Raw genomic sequence first — 19,684 nt, forward strand, 5'->3', positions numbered from 1 at the left:
CACTAATTAAGGTACAGTTGCGTTCCTTACGCCTCTGAATCCCAGCAGGACTCTACGCACTTGATTCCCTTAGCTGATCTCACCCACAACTAATAGTTGCTACGACCCAAAGTCGAAGACTTGATAAACAAATCTGTCTCACACAGAAAAGTCTATTGAATAGATAAATCTATCTCCCACAGAAATACCTATGAGTTTTTGTTCCGTCTTTTGATAAATCAAGGTGAACAGGAACCAATTGGTACACCATACTTATATTTCCGAAGAACATCCTAGTAATATCAATCACCTCACAATGATCTTAACCGTATTGTATCAGAACAAAATATTGTGGAATCACAAACGATGAAACGAAGATGTTTGTGACTACTTTTTTATCTTACCTATTGGAGATTGAATCTTGAGAAAATCTTAGAGAAGATAGTACTTAATACGTAGAACAAAGTAAGATCATAACACGCAACTACAGAGAAAATAGTTGGGTCTGGCTTCAGAATCCTAATGAAGTCTTTAAGTCGTTAACCTATAATGGTTTTAGAAAAACCTAGGTTAAAGGAGAATCGAATCTAGTCGCAACTAGTGTCACACATGAGGTGTAGGGATTAGGTTTCCCAGTTGCTAGAGTTATCCCTTATATAGTCTTCAAATCAGGGTTCGCAATCAATGCTACCTTGGTAACAAAGCATTCAATCTTCACTGTCAGATGAAAATCTGATTAGATTCAAGCCAATATCTTTCAACCTTTAGATTGAACTTAGCTTGTTATACACAAATGGAATGTGCCTTCATTTAGATATAGGTAACCGTACCTAAACGTGTACATTTGGTTGGATCAACAATAGTTAACCGAAGTTAGCCATATGAACACTTTCATATCAACCTTGTTCATCTTTATCACAACTAGTTCAAATGACTCAAATGAAACTAGTTATAGAGTTGTTCAATTGTTTATATTCACATAGAAGTATACAAGACACAATTGAAGCAAAATCGATTTTGATTCTCTCGAATCAATTCATGAACATTATAGCCACGATTTGCAAAAGATTGCATTCCTTATTATTTATAAATGTATTTATTCATGAACAAACCGATTTTGGAACTTAACCCACTCAAGTATGCAAACGGGCACTCATACTTAGAGTTCCGAACTTGGTCTGTCCGCCAATATGCGAACGGTTAGCATATTGTCGTTCACGAACGAACTCAGTTGATTTAGTATGCAAACGGGTACGCATACTAAATTCCCGGACTTGAACTGTTAATCCGGTACGCATACGGGTATGCACACTAAGTTCCCAGACTTCAACTGTTAAACCAGTACGCATGCGGGTATGCATACTTTGGTTCCCGGACTTGGAGTAACTTGCAACAGTTAGCATACAAGTACGCATACTGTGCTATATCCAATTAATGGTTAATTGTTCTAGACTACATTTTAATCATTGAAACATTCTTAGAAGACGGAAATAGCTGTCTCACATAAACTATTAGCTTCAAAGCAATTTTCAAGTGATCAATAGATCAATACGAAACATTCCGAGTCTACATCAAATGACTGTCTCACACAAATCATGTAAGATGTTACCAGGCGATTTTCACTTGGTCATCTTTTGACTTTCGTCAAGAATAAAAGATGAACTTGGTTAAAGCAAAAACTTACCAAGACATATTTCGAGAAATATGTAAGCGAGTTAAACTCAGCTCGAAATATCAAATTTGTATAAAGTAAAGTCTATATACTTATGCGACTTTTGTCTCAATAGGAGATAGAATATAAAAAGACTTCTGAGTGATAGATGAGTTCAAGTCTCCACATACCTTTTGTTGATGAAGTTCCACAAGATCCCCTTAGTAGTTCTTCGTCTTCAATCGATGAACGATGTGATGTCTAAATCTCAACTACACATTCTATCCTAATTCGAGACATAGCTATAAGTAGACTAGAAATCAAGACTTATATTTTTGACAACTAAAATTGGAAAACAAGCTTGAGATAGCAACGCTTGCGAGTTTGACCAAGCAATGCTCTAAGAGTTATTGTGCAGGTACAGAAGACTACTGAAGATTCAAGACAAGAAGACTTTGCTTACAGGTTTTGTATCTTCGTGGTTTGCTTCATACACAAACTTGATCGGCTGGGATCCGACTAGATCTGGTTTATCTTTTGAAAGATTTATTATTGACTAGTCGTATTTATATCGACAAGCTATCATTTGGTGGTACTCTTCAGTATCCGAATCTAGTAGTTTTATTTGACTTGATATGTTTAACGTGTTTAATCCAGATCTTGGAAGATCTAACCGACAAAGGAGGTTTAATTTATTTTAAAGAAGAAAATCCTTTGTCACACTCAACATATATACATATCTTTGATTTACATCTTGAGATAGAAGAGTAGTTACCAAACAGATTAATCACTTACTATTTGGAAGACGATCCAAAGGGTTGGGTGATTCAAGTCTTCAGACAGACTAGAACAACTTAAGATAGTGGACATTATCTTAGGAATGACGTGGATTAGCCAGATTTGTTGTAGGCGCTGGCATACTGATGAAACTAGGTAACTAGGGGTATTTTACTTGGTCTCGACTATACGAAGTTGGTAGTGTCTTTGTATAACGGTTTAACTCTGAAAGTATTCAAAACTGGACTAGGTCCCGGGGGTTTTCTGCATTTGCGATTTCCTCGTTAAAAAAATCTTGTTTTGTCTTTACTTTTACTTTCTGCAGTTATAATTATTGGTTTAGTTTTAATTAAAAGTAAATACACTGTAGGTTAATCCAAAAGCACTTGATCCTATAGTATATCGGTCTTGTAACGTAACTATTATCAAGTGATTACCTTGGTGTTGTATTGTCTCGACTTTTTGTTCATAGACGATCACTTAAGGTATCAGACTTATAGGTTGATATCTAAAAGATTGTGGTGTACTTGGTACCCTCGTCATTTCACAATTTAGATACAGTCATGCTCCTTACGTCTCTTGAACCTCACAAGGCTCTACACAATGGATTCCCTTAGCTGACATCCTTTACAACCTAAGAGTTTCTTCAGCATAAGTGAAGACTTTTGATACCAATTTTCCTCTAACAAATAAGCCTATCTGGTTTCCCTTTAGATCGAATAGATCAAGTCTTTGAAATCTGTTTGCAACGGACAAAGCTAACAAACCTCACAAATCTGTAACACTTACATCAGTTAGCTGAGAAGCCTGGATTCTTAACCACATCTTAAGAACACCCTTAGTATTTTTAACTTAAGAATATTTTTTCAGATATCTATCTTGAGGATTCACAAAATCTGAGATGAAGAGAACTTTGTGATTTATATCCATCTCGTTCATGTAAGAGATTATTAAAACCCCAATAACAGAACGAAGAAGATCTGGATACACGAACTATCAGGGGAAAGATAGTCGGACATGACTTCATGAATCCCTGAGTGAAGTCTTTCAGTCGTAGACCTAATTATATTTCTCTAGAAAACCTAGGTCAATAGAGGAACACTCTAGCAAACAAATAGTGAATAGAAGTGTCATGGATTGAATTTCCCAGTTGATTGAGTCCCAATTTATAGGTTTTGAAAACTAGGGTTGCTAAGAATCCAAGCTAAGTTAACATGAGATTCAAGCAAACACTTTGTTTGTTTAGACGAAACAAGGAGATTTTCTAGGTATGTGCTCAAGAAACATTACTAATTCATCTATGATTCCTGGAAGAAAGAAAGATTACATAAAGACGAAAAAGTGCAAGTAGAAAATGATCTTTTCAAACACCAATAATGAGCAAAAACTTGCTCGCTTTAACATTCTATAAATGTCATATATAGCGCTCTCACCTTTTTATTTACCATGGATGAGAACAACACAATGCTAAGGGTTTTTGCCTTTTTGAATTGGATTATTTTTATGTTTCACTAAAATGGTTTGTGAGATCCTGGTATGTCGATAATATAGAATAGCTTCTTCAATTAAAACCTTTTATTTTCTTAGAACACTTTAATCTTCATTTCCTTCTTGTTCAGCCTTTTGCTCCGAAAAGATGAGTCCACTATCAAGATATTAGTGGTATTTTGTAAAATGGTTTATGACTTTAAAACCCAACAAGAATGTGGTTTTCATAATAGTCTTCTGCCCACCTATAAAAAGGATAAAAATCACAATAATGAAAACTCTGACTCAAGGTATAATCACATGTTAATAATGAGTCCAAAATATAATAATTTACCGTGGCTATCAACACTTTTTATGTTATACGTCACATTGTCCCTACCTCTGGATCCTAAAGAAACAGTCGAGAACATGATCTAAGGAAACAATCACATAATATGATAATTAAGATGTTCATGCGCTTAAATTTTTTTATCTAATCATGATGTCAAAATTCAAACTCATGATTCTCTTAGAAATTGAAGATTGAATACATTATCCTGGTGAATTGTCCAATATATTTTGGGTAACATCATCTTTTTATATTGAAAAAGCGGGGATACAACAACCTCACCCAATATTTCGATTAGCAATCTGTATGGACAAACTCCAATATACTTTCAAGAGAATCAACTAGACTCAATCTTAATAAAGTATATAAAAGAGTTATATCTCTCTTTCTTGATTCAATTCTTTCTCAAGCAAATAGAAATCTGCGAGTCTAATTGAATACAAGAGAAATCACTTGAACGGTACCAAAGACCAATGTTCAAGTGTCAATCAATTTCAATCAACAACCAAAGGTCGGAATTCCAATTGATTGATTCTAACGCACAACATGTGACATTTCAGTTATATAACAAAATATAAAGCGGAATAGAAATAACACAGACACCAGAATTTTGTTAACGAGGAAACCGCAAATGCAGAAAAACCCCGGGACCTAGTCCAGATTGAACACCACATTGTATTAAGCCGCTACAGACACTAGCCTACTACAAACTAACTTCGGTCAGGACTGTAGTTGAACCTCAATTAATCTCACACTAATTCAAGGTACAATTGCGCTCCTTACGTCTCTGATCCCAGCAGGATACTACGCACTTGATTCCCTTAGCTGATCTCACCCACAACTAAGAGTTGCTACGACCCAAAGTCGAAGACTTTAATAAACAAATCTGTATCACACATAAAAGTCTACAGGAATAGATAAATCTGTCTCCCACAGAAATACCTACAAGTTTTGTTCCGTATTTTGATAAATCAAGGTGAACAGGAACCAATTGATAACCCTTGCCTATCGGAGATATAAATCTCAAGCCAATCGTTACGATTGTACTCAAAACGATAGAATCAACAAGATCAGATCACACAACTATGAGAAAGTAGTATCGGCCTGGCTTCACAATCCCAATGAAGTCTTCAAGTCGTTAACCTGGTTTTCAAGAAGAAACCTAAGGTTAAAGGAGAATCGACTCTAGCTAATACAACTAGTATCACACAGGAGGTGCGGGGATTAGGTTTCCCAGTTACTAGAGTTCTCCCTTATATAGTCTTTCAAATCAGGGTTTGGAATCAATGTTAGCTTGGTAACAAAGCATTCAATATTCACCGTTAGATGAAAACCTGATTAGATTCAAGCTAATATCTTTCAACCGTTGGATCGAAAACTTAGCTTGTTACACACAAATGAAATGCACGATTTTAGGTTTGTGTAACCATACCCAAACATGTACATTTGTTGGTTCAACAATAGTTAACCAAATGGTTAGCCATATGAGCACTTTCGTATAAACCATATTCTTCTTCACCATAACTAGTTCAAATTACTCAAATGAACTAGTTAGAGAGTTGTTCAATTGCAAGGAAATCTTATGTAACTACACAAGACACAGTCGAAGAAAAAATGATTTGATTCACTCGAATCGGTTCATGAACTTTATAGCCACGGTTTGCATTTTGCATTCCTTAGTTAATATAAATAAGTTCACAAACAATCGTCTTTAGATATAACCTACTTAAGTTCGCAGACTTAGTTCACGGACTTAAGTTCCCGGAAGGAGTTCTCAAACTCCAGCAGATTTTCTCGGGTCGAGAACTTCCGCCAGTTCGCGGACTGGGTTCGCGGACTGAGTTCACGGCTCTTGTTCCGGTTCTCTTGATCAACAAAGTTCGCAAACTTCGGTTCAAGGAAAAAGGACTTATACATATATGTGTTGCCACACAATGCTTATATCCATCATTGGTTATATAATCTAAACTCTCATTTCAATCATTGAAACATTCATAGAGGACGTTATTATATAGTTGTTATTCACAAACCATTTTTCGTCAAAGTAAGCAATTTTCAAAGTGACTGAAACGTATCATGACTTCCGTCACTAGGTAAAGATGAACTTGGCCAAAGCAAAAGCTTACCAACACATATATCGAGATAGGCGAGATAAACTCGGCTCGAAATAGCAAATGTGTATAATCAAATTCTATATAGCAAAACGACTTTTGTCTCAAAGATATGAGATAGAGTAGATAGACTTTTGAGTGATAGATAAGTTCAAGTCTCCACATACCTTTCAGTCGATGAAGTTCCACCAGTTCCTTGAGTAGTCCTTCGTCTTGTATGATGATTGCCATGGAGTTCTTGAGCTCAACTACACTTTTTATCCTAGTCCGAGACTTATCTATAGTAGACTAGAAATCAAGACTTATAGTTTTGATCACTAACATTGACAAACATGCTTGAGATAGCAACGCATGCGAGTTCGACCGAGCAATGCTCTAACAATATCCCCCTTGTCAATTTTAGTGACAAAACTATCAACACATATGGAGTACAAAAATAAATGAATTAACTTTTGTAGCTCCTATTCCACATGCCTAATCTTCAACATTACTCGAAATCTTCGTCACTTCCAAGTACTCCAATGATCCCAAAGGTTGTAAGTTCAGCATCATCGTTGTTGAAAATCTGTAGCTATAACAATGAGAAAACAAGAGTTCTCAATCATTGTTATACAATGTCATAGTATCATTCTATAGTATCAAAGTTCAATTGCATCACAACTTCGACAACAATACTATGGTGATATGTATCACTCCCCCTTAGTCAATACTCCATCTCACATGGAAACCACTCCCCCTTACATAATGATCCGAAAACCATATGTATTTGTAGTGTGAACTACATATTAATTCTCCCCCTTTTTGTCAATAAAATTGGCAAAGGTACGAAAACGGGATCCTAATGAAATTTACAAAAGAGACATTTCATGACCAAAAGAAAAGCACATATCATCTTATTTAGATGCAATCAAATAGCCGAAGCTAAATGCATTCATCAAGGAGTTTATAAAGATACAAGATAACCCCTATAATATTCCACAGCCGCACTCCCCACAAAGATTTAGCAATTAAGCACAAGTTCAATTAAGAACTCTCCCCCATAATATGTCATTCCCGAAAGAACAACAAGAGCGACCTTAATTTCAAAAGAAAAGAAGGATTTCTTTGGACATAACAAATCACATACAAGTATGAATTTGAATCCAAAATACTCAATTAAATTAACCACAAAAGAACCCATGATTAATTTAATCCGAAATACTCAACATAAGTGAACTTATGGAGACTCAAAGATACTCAATTAGATTAATCACAAGAGAACCCATAATTAATCTAATCGGAATACACAACCAAATTAACCACAAAAAGTAATCAATTTAATTGGTCATGATCGACATAAGAGAACTTACGGAGCAACAACTAAATAACCAAACGAGGATGATTAATTTAGTTGATCATGCTCGACATAAAGTACCTCACGGAGCAACAACTAAGCTAATCATAAGCGAATGAATAACTCAGTCGTTTGGGCTCAACATAAGACACCTTATGGAACAACACAGTATATGCACAAAAATTGTAGACCGGAGGTCAATCAAACATTGTGGAATAAGCAAGGATTCATTCTATTTTCCATCACCATTTGCACAATGACATACAATAGACATAATCCTTGAAACAAAAGATTTTGACCTATCTTCCATCAATAATTGACATAATAGGCTTAAATTTTGTATTTGTCAAAAGTTTATTCCTTCTTTTATCCACAAATGCATATCGACATATAAAGGACTTAATCTTTTGACAAGGTATGGGACAATCACAGTTCACGGACGCAAACACACATATCCCATAACAAGTTGCAATATATAAAACCATAAAGATTAATACTGCAAAAATCATCTTCCAAACAATTTTAGAATTTAAACCAATAAATCTAAAAACATGAAGATGAAAATGTTGGACATAGCTAGGTGTAATCACAATAATGGCTATTCCAAACTCTAGTTATTCTTCTTAAACAAAACAAGAAATAGAAGATTTACTAGGCAAATGAAAGAAAATCAGAGTTCATTGAGAACCTCATATATTTCAATGAATCCATCAAAGAAGGTGTCAATGATTTCCTTTACCTTCTTGACCGTAGATACACCATGTTCGTGAGTTAGAACACCAACTTTACGATCAACAACCCGAGCAAGCTGTCTAGCCTTGATGCATTCCATGATGAGCTTCTTTTCATTATGTATCAGAACATTCTGATTAGCAAGGATTCTGGACTGACCATCTAAGAGTTGGTTTATCTGCAGTTGAAGATTTGCAAACTCGACCTTTGAATCGTTCTGAAAACGAGTTAAATCCTTGACGGAGTCATCAATCCAGGAGTTGTGATCCTTTCTTTCAAGCATCTTCTTAAGAACCAGCTCTTGAATTGATTCACGTCCTTGAGTGTCTTCCTCCATATCAAGATGCACAATCTCTTGAGATTTTGCAGAGTTCTCCATATAATTTTTTGTTAGGTATGGAAGTACACAATATAGAGTAATATATATGTGTATGTAAACAAGAGAAGGAAACTCTTGTTTTTGGAAACCCTATGAACTCACAAGAGGAAGACGCGAACGTTCGTGGACCGGTAGCACATAAAACACAGAAAATAATATACAACATACTTGAGCATTTCTCAACCATTATCCTTGCACCTCTCAAGCTAGACACAAGGAAAATAGTACCTGACATCAGGTGGTAGAGTGAGAGATAATCTCACTATTGAGAAAGGAGTTGTACATATCATCTGACAGCTTGATCTTTGTGTTCTTTGCCTTTCTTCGGTTGACACTCATCCCAGAAGGGTAAGACACAGCTTGTTCAACATATCCGTCACAAGGCTTTCTCTGAGGACTAAATCTAGGGCCTCTTGCAATTGGTTCAAGAGGATCAGAATAGATAGGGATCCATTTTCTAGACTTAGATTTACCAGACTCATTATTATAAACACAAGGAATGTGTTCATTAGTGGCACAAGAGTTTATACCATTGAGATGAACTTGTTCCCTGTGATAATTTCTAGATTGGAGATCATTTTTATAAGGTTTCTGGTGTTCTATGGGTACAAGATTCACTGCAGAAGTCGACAGACTATTTACTCCATTAACAGTAGAAAGAAGCAAATTATGAAGATTCTAGATTTGTTTCCTCCTGGCAAGGCAATGGATAACATAGTGATTCTTTTTCCCACAGAAAGTACAGGTTCGTGGAGGAGAAACAAAAACTGGCACTTGTTTTAACTTCATAGCCATATGAGAGGATAGTAAATCACACAAACCCTTCTTGACACAACCTTCTTCTGGAGAGCATTTTTTCACGTGCGGTAATTCATGAGAATTAGTTGGTACAGAAGAATTTCTCCTTAAGACAGAGTTTTCCTTTTCCCAGGATCTGCACTGTTCATGGGCTAGAACAAGAGATGCACCTAGTTTCTCTTTTTCGACACGAAGTCTGTTTAGATCTGATGAATGTGTCTCCATTATTCGTTTTTCTCTAATTGAGTCTTCCTTGACAATATCCTCAAGAACATTAATCTTTTCACGTTGTAGAGTAGTTTCTTGGAGAAGTTTTTCAATATTGTTAGAGAAAGACTCAATGATATTATAGAGTTCACGTTCTCGATCAAGAGACTTTTCAAATTCATCAATAAGCTGAGCATGATCCTGAAAGTCAATAGCCTCAGTAGAATTTTTTGAGATTCTGGTGAGCTCCATTTCAGATTTTGCATAGTGTCACATGCCTCATCGGAGGGAGAGATGTCAACATCTGATGGAACAACCTTTCTACCTCGGGATTCGGAAGAATCAACTAAGGAGTAATCCTTTGAGGTATTTCCAAGACACTTGGTATAATTCAAAGCTTTTGGATACATCTTGGTATGCGTAAATGCTAGAGAAGAGATTCTGTCTTCAGACTCAGATTGCAACTAACACAGACTTGTAAGGTCTTTAAACGTGTTTGCCTGCTCTAATACCAATTGAAAAAGCGGGGGTACAACAACCTCACCAAATATTTCGATTAACAATCTGTATGGACAAACTCCAATATACTTTCAAGAGAATCAACTAGACTCAATCTTAATAAAGTATATCAAAGAGTCATATCTCTCTTTCTTGATTCAATTCTTTCTCAAGCAAATAGAAATTTGCGTGTCTAATTGAATACAAGAGAAATCACTTGAATGGTACCAAAGACCAATGTTCAAGTATCAATCAATTTCAATCAACAACCAAAGGTCGGATTTACAATTGATTGATTCTAACGCACAACCTGTGATATTTCAATTATATAACAAAATATAATGCGGAATAGAAATAACACAGACACCAGATTTTGTTAATGAGGAAGCCGCAAATGCAGAGAAACCCCTGGACCTAGTCCAGATTGAACACCACACTATATTAAACCACTACAGACACTAGCCTACTACAAACTAACTTCGGTCTGGATTGTAGTTGAACCCCAATCAATCTCACACTGATTCAAGGTACAGTTGCGCTCCTTGCGTCTCTGATCCCAGCAGGATATTACGCACTTGATTCCCTTAGCTGATCTCACCCACAACTAAGAGTTGCTACGACCCAAAGTCGAAGACTTTAATAAACAAATCTGTATCACACATAAAAGTCTACATGAATAGATAAATTTGTCTCCCACAGAAATACCTACAAGTTTTGTTCCGTCTTTTGATAAATCAAGGTGAACAGGAACCAATTGATAACCCGGACTTATATTCCCGAAGAACAACCTAGTATTATCAATCACCTCACAATAATCTTAATCGACGCGGCGAAAGAAGATATTGTGGAATCACAAACGATGAGACGAAGATGTTTGTGACTAGTTTCTACCTTGCCTATCAGAGATATAAATCTCAAGTCAATCGTTACGATTGTACTCAAAACGATAGAATCAACAAGATCAGATCACACAACTACGAGAAAGTAGTATCGGCCTGGCTTCACAATCCCAATGAAGTCTTCAAGTCGTTAACCTGGTTTTCAAGAAGAAACCTAAGGTTAAAGGAGAATCGACTCTAGCTAATACAACTAGTATCACACAGGAGGTGTGAGGATTAGGTTTCCCAGTTGATAGAGTTCTCCCTTATGTCTTTCAAATCAGGGTTTGCAATCAATGTTAGCTTGGTAACAAAGCATTCAATATTCACCGTTAGATGAAAACCTGATTAGATTCAAGCTAATATCTTTCAACCGTTTGATCGAAAACTTAGCTTGTTACACACAAATGAAATGCACGATTTTAGGTTTGTGTAACTGTACCCAAACATGTACATTTGTTGGTTCAACAATAGTTAACCAAATGGTTAGCCATATGAGCACTTTCATATCAACCATATTCTTCTTCACCATAACTAGTTCAAATGACTCAAATGAACTAGTTAGAGAGTTGTTCAATTGCAAGGAAATCTTATGTAACTACACAAGACACAATCGAAACAAAAACGATTTGATTCACTCGAATCGGTTCATGAATTTTATACCCACGGTTTGCATTTTGCATTCCTTAGTTAATATAAATAAGTTCACAAACAATCATCTTTAGATATAGCCTACTTAAGTTCGCAGATTCGCGGACTTAAGTTCCCGGAAGGATTTCTCAAACTCCAGCAGATTTTCTCGGGTCGAGAACTTCCGTCAGTTCGCGGACTGAGTTCACGACTCTTGTTCCGGTTATCTTGATCAACAAAGTTCGCAAACTTCGGTTTAAGGAAAAAGGACTTATACATATATGTGTTGCCACACAATGCTTATATCCATCATTGGTTATATAATCTAAACTCTCATTTCAATCATTGAAACATTCTTAGAGGACATTATTATATAGTTGTTATTCACAAACTATTTTTCGTCAAAGTAAGCAATTTTCAAAGTGATTGAAACGTATCATGACTTTCGTCACTAGGTAAAGATGAACTTGGCCAAAGCAAAACCTTACCGACACATATTCCGAGAAATAGATAGGCGAGATAAACTCGGCTCAAAATAGCAAATGTGTATAATCAAAGTCTATATAGCAAAACGACTTTTGTCTCAAAGATAGGAGATAGAGTAGATACACTTTTGAGTGATTGATAAGTTCAAGTCTCCACATACCTTTTAGTCGATGAAGTTCCACCAGTTCCTTGAGTAATCTTTCGTCTTGTATGATGCTTGCCATGGAGTTCTTGAGCTCAACTACACTTCATATCCTAGTCCGAGACTTAGCTATAGTAGACTAAAAATCAAGACTTATAATTTTGATCACTAACATTGACAAACATGCTTGAGATAGAAACACATGCGAGTTCGACCGAGCAATGCTCTAACATATATTATATATACTCATCTCATCTTGTGAGTTGATGGATTCAAACCAGTCCATGTAATTTATCTACCTTTTTCTAAATATGTCATCTTATTCTCCAAGGATTATAAGAAAATTGTTCTGGAAAGTACCTAAAATATAACGTAGTTTTGAAACCTAGCCATTTTGGTTTCATAGCTAAATTAAGGGACTCAAGCCTCTTTTAGCTAATTTCTTTTTACAATTGATTTATTTTTTGAAACAATTTGAAAAGAGGTTTGTATTAGTCGTGTCCTCCATGACTCGATCAGTAAGGTTGGATAAATCATGTCTTCTTCGTCAAGCTAGCTTAAACTCTTATCGAAAACATGGTGTTTAGATAGTACTTCTTCCTAATAAGAAAATTTGTATCAACTCTTCTAATAGCGATTCAAGCTTGTGCTAATGTTGTTCAAGAAATTTCTTCTACAATTATCGGTGTCAGTATAATACAATTGTAAAGTCATTGGGTGATGTAACAGTGACCTGAGTCCAAAACACGCCAACACCAAATTCTTTACCGGTAAAAAAAGAATAATCTTATACAATTATGTCAAGAAACTTTCATCAAATTTATATTTGGTTCTTAATCAGGTTCAATTTTCGGCAATAACTCAATGAACCTGTCAAAGAGTCTCAACAACATGGAATCCAAGATTAATGTTACTGAAGCAGAAAAAAAACTAACAGAACCTGCTCTTTCTCATCACAGATTAGCTTTACGTGTAAATGTATAATGATGTTCAATGATAAGTTTCTTTTTTACCACTTTTTGAAACTAGAATCAAGTATAATCGAAACTAGAATCAATTAATTATTTTCTCATGAGTTTTGAATGTATAGGTTTCGCAAACCTACTGTGCAATGACTCGTTCCTCCACCGATACTATCCCCACTTATCCACTGCGGTTATCCGACAATGTGGGGTTTTCAATGGGCATCGTTGCGGTAATCCAACAGTATCTTCCCGGATGGTCACCCATCCCTGGATTACTCACGCCCAAGCACGCATAACTGCAGAGTTTTCTGCCAACTTTGGAACCAACTCCCTGGATTACTCCCGCCCGAGCACGCTTAACTGCAGAGTTTTCTACCAACTTTGTAGCCAACTGTGCTGAAAAGGTCTCGGTGTTAGGGAAAGACAAATCATTACTCATATTCCATTCGGCCAACCATTACCGAATATGGAGTATTACATGCTGGTTAAGTTTTCAAACCTTTCAATTTTACACTCGTTGAGTTGCGAACCCACAAGAGAAAAAAAACTTCGTACGCCCCGATTTTGACTTGTTCGCGAACCTAAGTTTTGAGTTCTTGAATTCATGAAAAACAAGGGGAAAGGAAAAAAAGTAACTAAACCCAAAATGTTGTACTTTGCTTCCGGATTTTTTTTTTATTCGCCAACCTAGCTGAGAGATAATGGTTCCTAGACAAAGCTTAACCGAGTTCGCGAACCTAAATGTGCCAACTGCCAACTCGACTCTTTGTTATTAAAGGCAAACCTTTCACATACTCGACGTTATACTTCTGACTTTTCACTAAAACCTTTTGACTTCGGCAATTTTAGAAAAAAGGGAAACAAACAGCAGAGAGAAGACCAGAGAGAAAAAAAGGTTTTTAGGGTTTAATAAATCCTCCTCTTTTTAATCATCTCCAATCTCACCAAAATTCTTCACAGCTTAACAAAACCCTAGGCATGGTTACGGCTGCTTCCGCCCTAGAAATCAAAGTTGAACAAAACAACGAAAAATCCTCACTTTCTGAATCGACCCCTTCCACGTCAAATGCTGAAATTAAAGAAATTTCAGATCAAGCCTCGGAACATTCAGATCATACAGAAAAAGTAGAAGAAAAAAGTGAAGGAGTAGAAGGAGAAGAGGGGGAATGTGGGTTTTGTTTGTTTATGAAAGGAGGTGGATGTAAAGATAGTTTTACTGCTTGGGAAGTATGTGTTGAAGAAGGAGAAAGGAATAAAGAAGATATTGTTGAGAAATGTTCTGAGATTACTTCATTACTTAAGAAATGTATGGATGAACATGCTGATTACTATGCACCAATACTGAGAGCAGAAAAGGCAATGGAAGAAGAAGTAAACAACCAATTGGACCAAGAAAAGGCGGAGGAGACTCAATTGGAGCGAAAGGCAGAACTGGAACAGGAAAAGGAGAAACAACAAGAAAATTAGAGGTTTTCCCCCCAATTTTGGTTTTATTTATTTATTTTTTAGTTTCAGTCCATTGATTTTGTTAAAATTTTATGGATGAGGAAATTAATAGGATTTGGGTTTTTCTATTGGAAATATGGGATGTTTAGCAATAATTAAGAGATCCCTCTGAGCTGTTTAACTATGTTATCGGAAATTTTGTTTATTGTTGGTATTGTTGGAGATAAAATATTATACTGTGTGTGGCATTACGGATATAGTCTTTGTGAAGGTTGGAGTTTACATGAGCAATTTGAGCACTTTGTTTAATTTTAGCTTTTATTGGATAACAACTCATATCATCACAATCATTTTCTTGGTTTTCATATCGGAATACATGTGACTAACTACCCTAAGAAAATGAAGAAGAAAAAACAACATTCTACTTGAGTAGGAATAATCAGGTGATATAACAATTCAACTATTGATATTACACTATTGACAAAATTTCTGTTTGCAATAAGGACATGGCTTGATCTGTGGATTTTGAATATGTCTGATAGAATGATAAGTTGTTGTCCCAAAAGGTAGAAACCCGTATGGCCGTATTATATAGTGTCTTCAAGAGTGACCGAGTGTGTTTTTTAGATTTACCAAGTATGTATCCTGTATTACGTCTATACTGTTTCTACTCATCCTTGTCATCGTCTTCGTTATAGTTGAAAGGTAGTGGCACTGACTTGAATGCACGGTAGTTTCCTACATTGTTTAAGTGCTCGTTCTCCAACCTGATCAGTTGAAATCTAATGTTAGCGAAAACTTCTCAATAAATGTCGTACTTTACCAAATATAGGTTGCTGATGAGATATGTGAGTTAGAAACATATGTACCTGAAGAAATTCCATATTCCACGGCGTAGGATTTCTAGGCAGGCAAATATTGCTGTTACAGCTGTTCTATGGAAGAAAAAGAACTCACGGAAACCTAGAATTGACTGCAACCAAGCGAATCTGAGTAGAACATCTAAGATCTGCAGTAGGAAAACAAACCTCAGATTTGATCAAATTGAAATTTGAACACTTCTTTCTGATCAACTCTCATGCTCAAACATACCATGGCTATAAAATAGACGCTTTTGTGAGGAACAAGGATTTTGTCCCTCAAACAAAAGTTTTTCGAGTGCCACTGTAGAAGACCCCAATCTATGACAAGGTCCCAGTATGTATTAGCAACTGCTGCTATCATTGAACTTGCTCCTGCCATGATTTTCAAAGTTGTTCCCATCTTTTGTTCGTATATCGTTCTTATTACAACAGCAACTATTGTGGACAGGTATTTTAACCCATTATACCCTTGCATTTTATCTTTCTCTTCAACAAAGCGCCGGATACACTGAAAACACTGTACATTCAATACCATAGTGATTTGTGTTTAATCATGAAAAGAATTTGAGACTGGAGTTACCTGAATGAAGCGAAACCAATATGGAATTACTGCTACAATTAAATAGAATATCTGAAAGATTTGGCTTTTGTTGCAACTGTTCTTTCTTTGTCTGAAATCTCCCCCTATATAGTAGCAAATGTAAAACTCCAGGCATCTCAACGCTTGAACCTGTTTTGATGGCACCGAAAGCTTTTAGTTAAGAAAATCATAGCATGTTAGGGTATCTTTTAGTTAACCTGTTTTGTATTAAAATTATTTATGTATGATTGGACTGAGTGCAGATGATTGAAAACTAGAACATAAATAAAATAGAACATAAACTAGAACATAAATTATTTTCTATTTATGATTGAACATAAATAGTCAAGAAAATTATAGCATGTTAGAGTATCCTTTCTTGAATTATTGTATTGAAATTATTTTCTATTTATGTGTGATTGGACTGAGTGCAGATGATTGAAAACTAGACTAGAACAAGAATTTATGTACGCTTTTCACACCAAATACTTCATAGGTAGATCTAAGCTGTTAGACTTACAAGTTGCAGCTTACAAGAACTAAGAGAAGGCCTATGACAGTTCTGAGTTGTCTAGAAATTTACTTGGCATAGTATCTTACCTGGCTAGTAAGCTGATCTGCCAAGAAAAAATCGGGGAGAGTAACCTGCAAGGGAAACAAATGGAACATTGTAAAGACAGAAAAGGAGGAATCTGTTTTGGTATGATTTTCAACCTCGAAGTATTTTGGAAATATCATCATCCCAATTTCTAATTACCTTGTAAAGAGGAGCGAAAACACAGTGTAGTAAACAACGAAGAAGGAAGAAGCGACTTGAACGATACATGATATTGAAAGGGCAGAATGTAATAAGAAGTAGAACCTGCCATGGAATTGATAAATATTATTTCAAAGAAATGGTAATAGGTGAGGTTACGATTTCTACAACTACATGTTCGCGTTGGCTAGTAAACTAAACTTACAGAGACTAGACCCAGAGGAACCAATTCGGTTAACGCTTGAAAACTCTTGGTTCTTGGATCCAAATCCATGTCCAAGTTTGAGAGGACACCAGCTAATGCTAGTACAGCAAGTCCTGCACCCACAAGAAAAACTTGTCTATAACCCAAATCTGTCCCTGGTTTGAAGCCGAATATGAAAGGATGATTCACACGATATCGCCTCCAAAAGAATACATTTGCGGAGTACATGACAAGATGTAGCACAATGAATCCGAACAAGCTGAAAAAAAGTGGAATTGATGTCAGAGAAAGAAACAATTGTATTCAGAAAGTTGAGGATTGCAGGACATAAAGAGAACTTCAGAAATACCTATACAGTGGAAACATATTTTCCATGTATTGACCACGCCTGTCATGGTTAAAGATATTTCTTGCATGTATGATAACACCAATACCCACTGCAAGAGCTACTGAACAACCAGAGAAGAAACCTGTGCAGTACAACCACGTCTGTCAGTATACTCATCGAGTTGTTAATAGCAATTTTCTGCAAACCATTGTTCTTCTTAACAAAAATTATAATACTAAGCGAGATTCTCAAAATGAGCTCTGCGTGACATTCTTGGATTTTCTTACCTAAGCAAAATGTTGTTCGATGTCTTTCTGGTCTTGCTTTTGGCCTTAAAGCGATAATGCCCTTGCTGCGATTGGCGTTTGAGAAATGCTTGATATAGGTGGCTTCCACCCTTTCCATTAGCTTAGTAACCTGTCAAGAATAACTCATATGTGAAAATGCTCAGCAGCAACAGTGTCTTTGCCGTGTGTGCAGTCAATAGAAAAATGAAGAAACAAAAACAGTAAATCCCAGGTATAAAGCTGACCTCGTCGGAGCTTCCAATATATGAATTATCTACCATCTTTAAGTATGCTTTAGACGCACTTCTCGAAGTGATCTGTGTTGGTTTTAACACATAGAAATATTACTCTTTCAGTTAAAAAAATCTGGTCTTAGTATTTGTGAAGTTCAGGTAAGAAACTTGGTACATGGGATTATGCGTTTTGGTCTAACCTTATCATACTTCTTCACGATCTTTGAAACTGCCAGGAGATTTAAGAAGCTGTTTGTAAGAATCGGCAAAAGAAATGATTAAGAACTGTGAAGAGGAAACCATTCGGAACACTGACACAGCAACATAAAAGAAATCTCTTATTCCGATCTCTTCCCAGAGATGAAATGGAAGTCTTGCAGTACCATTGATGAAGGAAAATCTCTCTTACCTGTAGCTTTTTAGAAGTCTTAGTTTTTGGTAGAATTCGAAAAAGGCGCGTTTAAGTTGTTCCTCTACTTCTCTTAGCTCTTGAATACTGAAAGTCAAGTCTCTATATTTTGAATCTGTGAAAATGCCTTTTATGGTCGACCTTGGAGTTTCAAGTTTGACATTGATCTTGACATGATTCAAGACATCTAAACTAGCAAGTGTAGAATCCGCTTCAGGCTTGTGATCAGTACCTCTTTGACTCTTCTCAATTTCTTCTATGACTTCCATATGCGCCATTTCTTTACATACTGGTGATCGATTCCCTTTTGAATCCCACGAAGGGATAACATCTTCAAACGGAACAGTTGGTTTATGCACCTTAAGCCGTAGAGCAATCAAAGCATCCATCTGTTTATTAAGCTCCTGAGCTTCATTCAAAACTAATCCAACTTTCATCTTATAAAACTGGCTTACTTTGTTAAATTCATCATCTAATCTTCTAAAGAATACAAGCTCATACTCTCCTCCTCTTTCAGATGACTTGAGAAACTGGGTATGGTAACAACATTCAGATCCTACTTGTTGAACTGCATTCACCAGTATGACTTGATCTTCTACATCTTCCTCTGTGATATTACTCGGTCGTCGTGTTAACCCACTGAAAGCGCGGTATAAAGATACACGCCTATTTAAACCGCCATTAGGCAATGTGGGCATCTGCTGTGGAGGTTTGTTTTTCTGTTTGAAGTGCAAAATATCTTTCAGTAATGACTTTAGATTAGTATAATCTATGTATGCTTCTTGCCATTCCTGCACCATCTGCAAGGACAATTCCTTCCCAAACTTCATGTTTCCTGTGATTCTTTCGATCAATCACTCTTCCAGAAAGACAATGAATGAAGCTAAGAAAGGAGAACAAAGTTAAGAGTCTTATTCAATCTTGCATTAATACAGAGTGAGATTTGTTTGTGAAACATAAAAAATGATGAAGTGTACTGATTTGAAAAGACAAGACAAGACTCAATTATGTCTTTGTTTCATTATTTGGTTTAACAATTATTTGTTTATATATGTTCAACTTTGCATGATAGCGTGAATACTTTTCCTACTAATAAAAGTTTTTATTATGCAATTCTTGTTGTAATTGTCATGCCATCTGGTGTACTCTGTCAATCACCGCTTAATGGATCTGATTTTGCAAACGCCATATTAA

General features: G+C 36.0%; 2 protein-coding genes across 2 annotated transcripts; one reads left to right on the forward strand and one right to left on the reverse strand.

Annotated features, from left to right (window-relative positions):
- The first annotated feature begins 14,208 nt into the window (after positions 1–14,208).
- LOC113281727 lies at positions 14,209–15,042 on the forward strand. The gene has a single exon (XM_026530539.1). The coding sequence runs from the start codon at positions 14,361–14,363 to the stop codon at positions 14,847–14,849; it is 489 nt and encodes a 162-aa protein (XP_026386324.1). The 5' UTR covers positions 14,209–14,360; the 3' UTR covers positions 14,850–15,042.
- An 86-nt stretch (positions 15,043–15,128) lies between these two features.
- Positions 15,129–19,495, reverse strand: LOC113281726 (phosphate transporter PHO1 homolog 3-like). Its single transcript, XM_026530538.1, has 12 exons — positions 18,491–19,495; positions 18,282–18,330; positions 18,094–18,165; positions 17,849–17,978; positions 17,583–17,703; positions 17,234–17,492; positions 17,029–17,133; positions 16,872–16,916; positions 16,272–16,421; positions 15,921–16,199; positions 15,698–15,837; positions 15,129–15,595 (listed from the first exon to the last, which is right to left on the reverse strand). The coding sequence occupies exons 1-12, from the start codon at positions 19,318–19,320 to the stop codon at positions 15,496–15,498; spliced, it is 2,280 nt and encodes a 759-aa protein (XP_026386323.1). The 5' UTR covers positions 19,321–19,495; the 3' UTR covers positions 15,129–15,495.
- Positions 19,496–19,684: the final 189 nt, after the last annotated feature.

This window comes from Papaver somniferum, chromosome 5 (genome assembly GCF_003573695.1).
Source record: "Papaver somniferum cultivar HN1 chromosome 5, ASM357369v1, whole genome shotgun sequence".
NCBI lineage: Eukaryota > Viridiplantae > Streptophyta > Magnoliopsida > Ranunculales > Papaveraceae > Papaver > Papaver somniferum.

Bases quoted from the DNA above. Each gene is read 5' to 3' on its own strand.
- LOC113281727 (XM_026530539.1), top strand. From the start codon at position 14,361: ATGGTTACGGCTGCTTCCGCCCTAGAAATCAAAGTTGAACAAAACAAC.
- LOC113281726 (XM_026530538.1), bottom strand. From the start codon at position 19,320: ATGAAGTTTGGGAAGGAATTGTCCTTGCAGATGGTGCAGGAATGGCAA. The intron at 17,493-17,582 runs GTATTTCTGAAG...ACTTTTTTTCAG, and splicing joins AATATGTTTCCACTGTATAG to CTTGTTCGGATTCATTGTGC. The intron at 16,422-16,871 runs GTAAGATACTAT...CCATCAAAACAG, and splicing joins CAGATCAGCTTACTAGCCAG to GTTCAAGCGTTGAGATGCCT.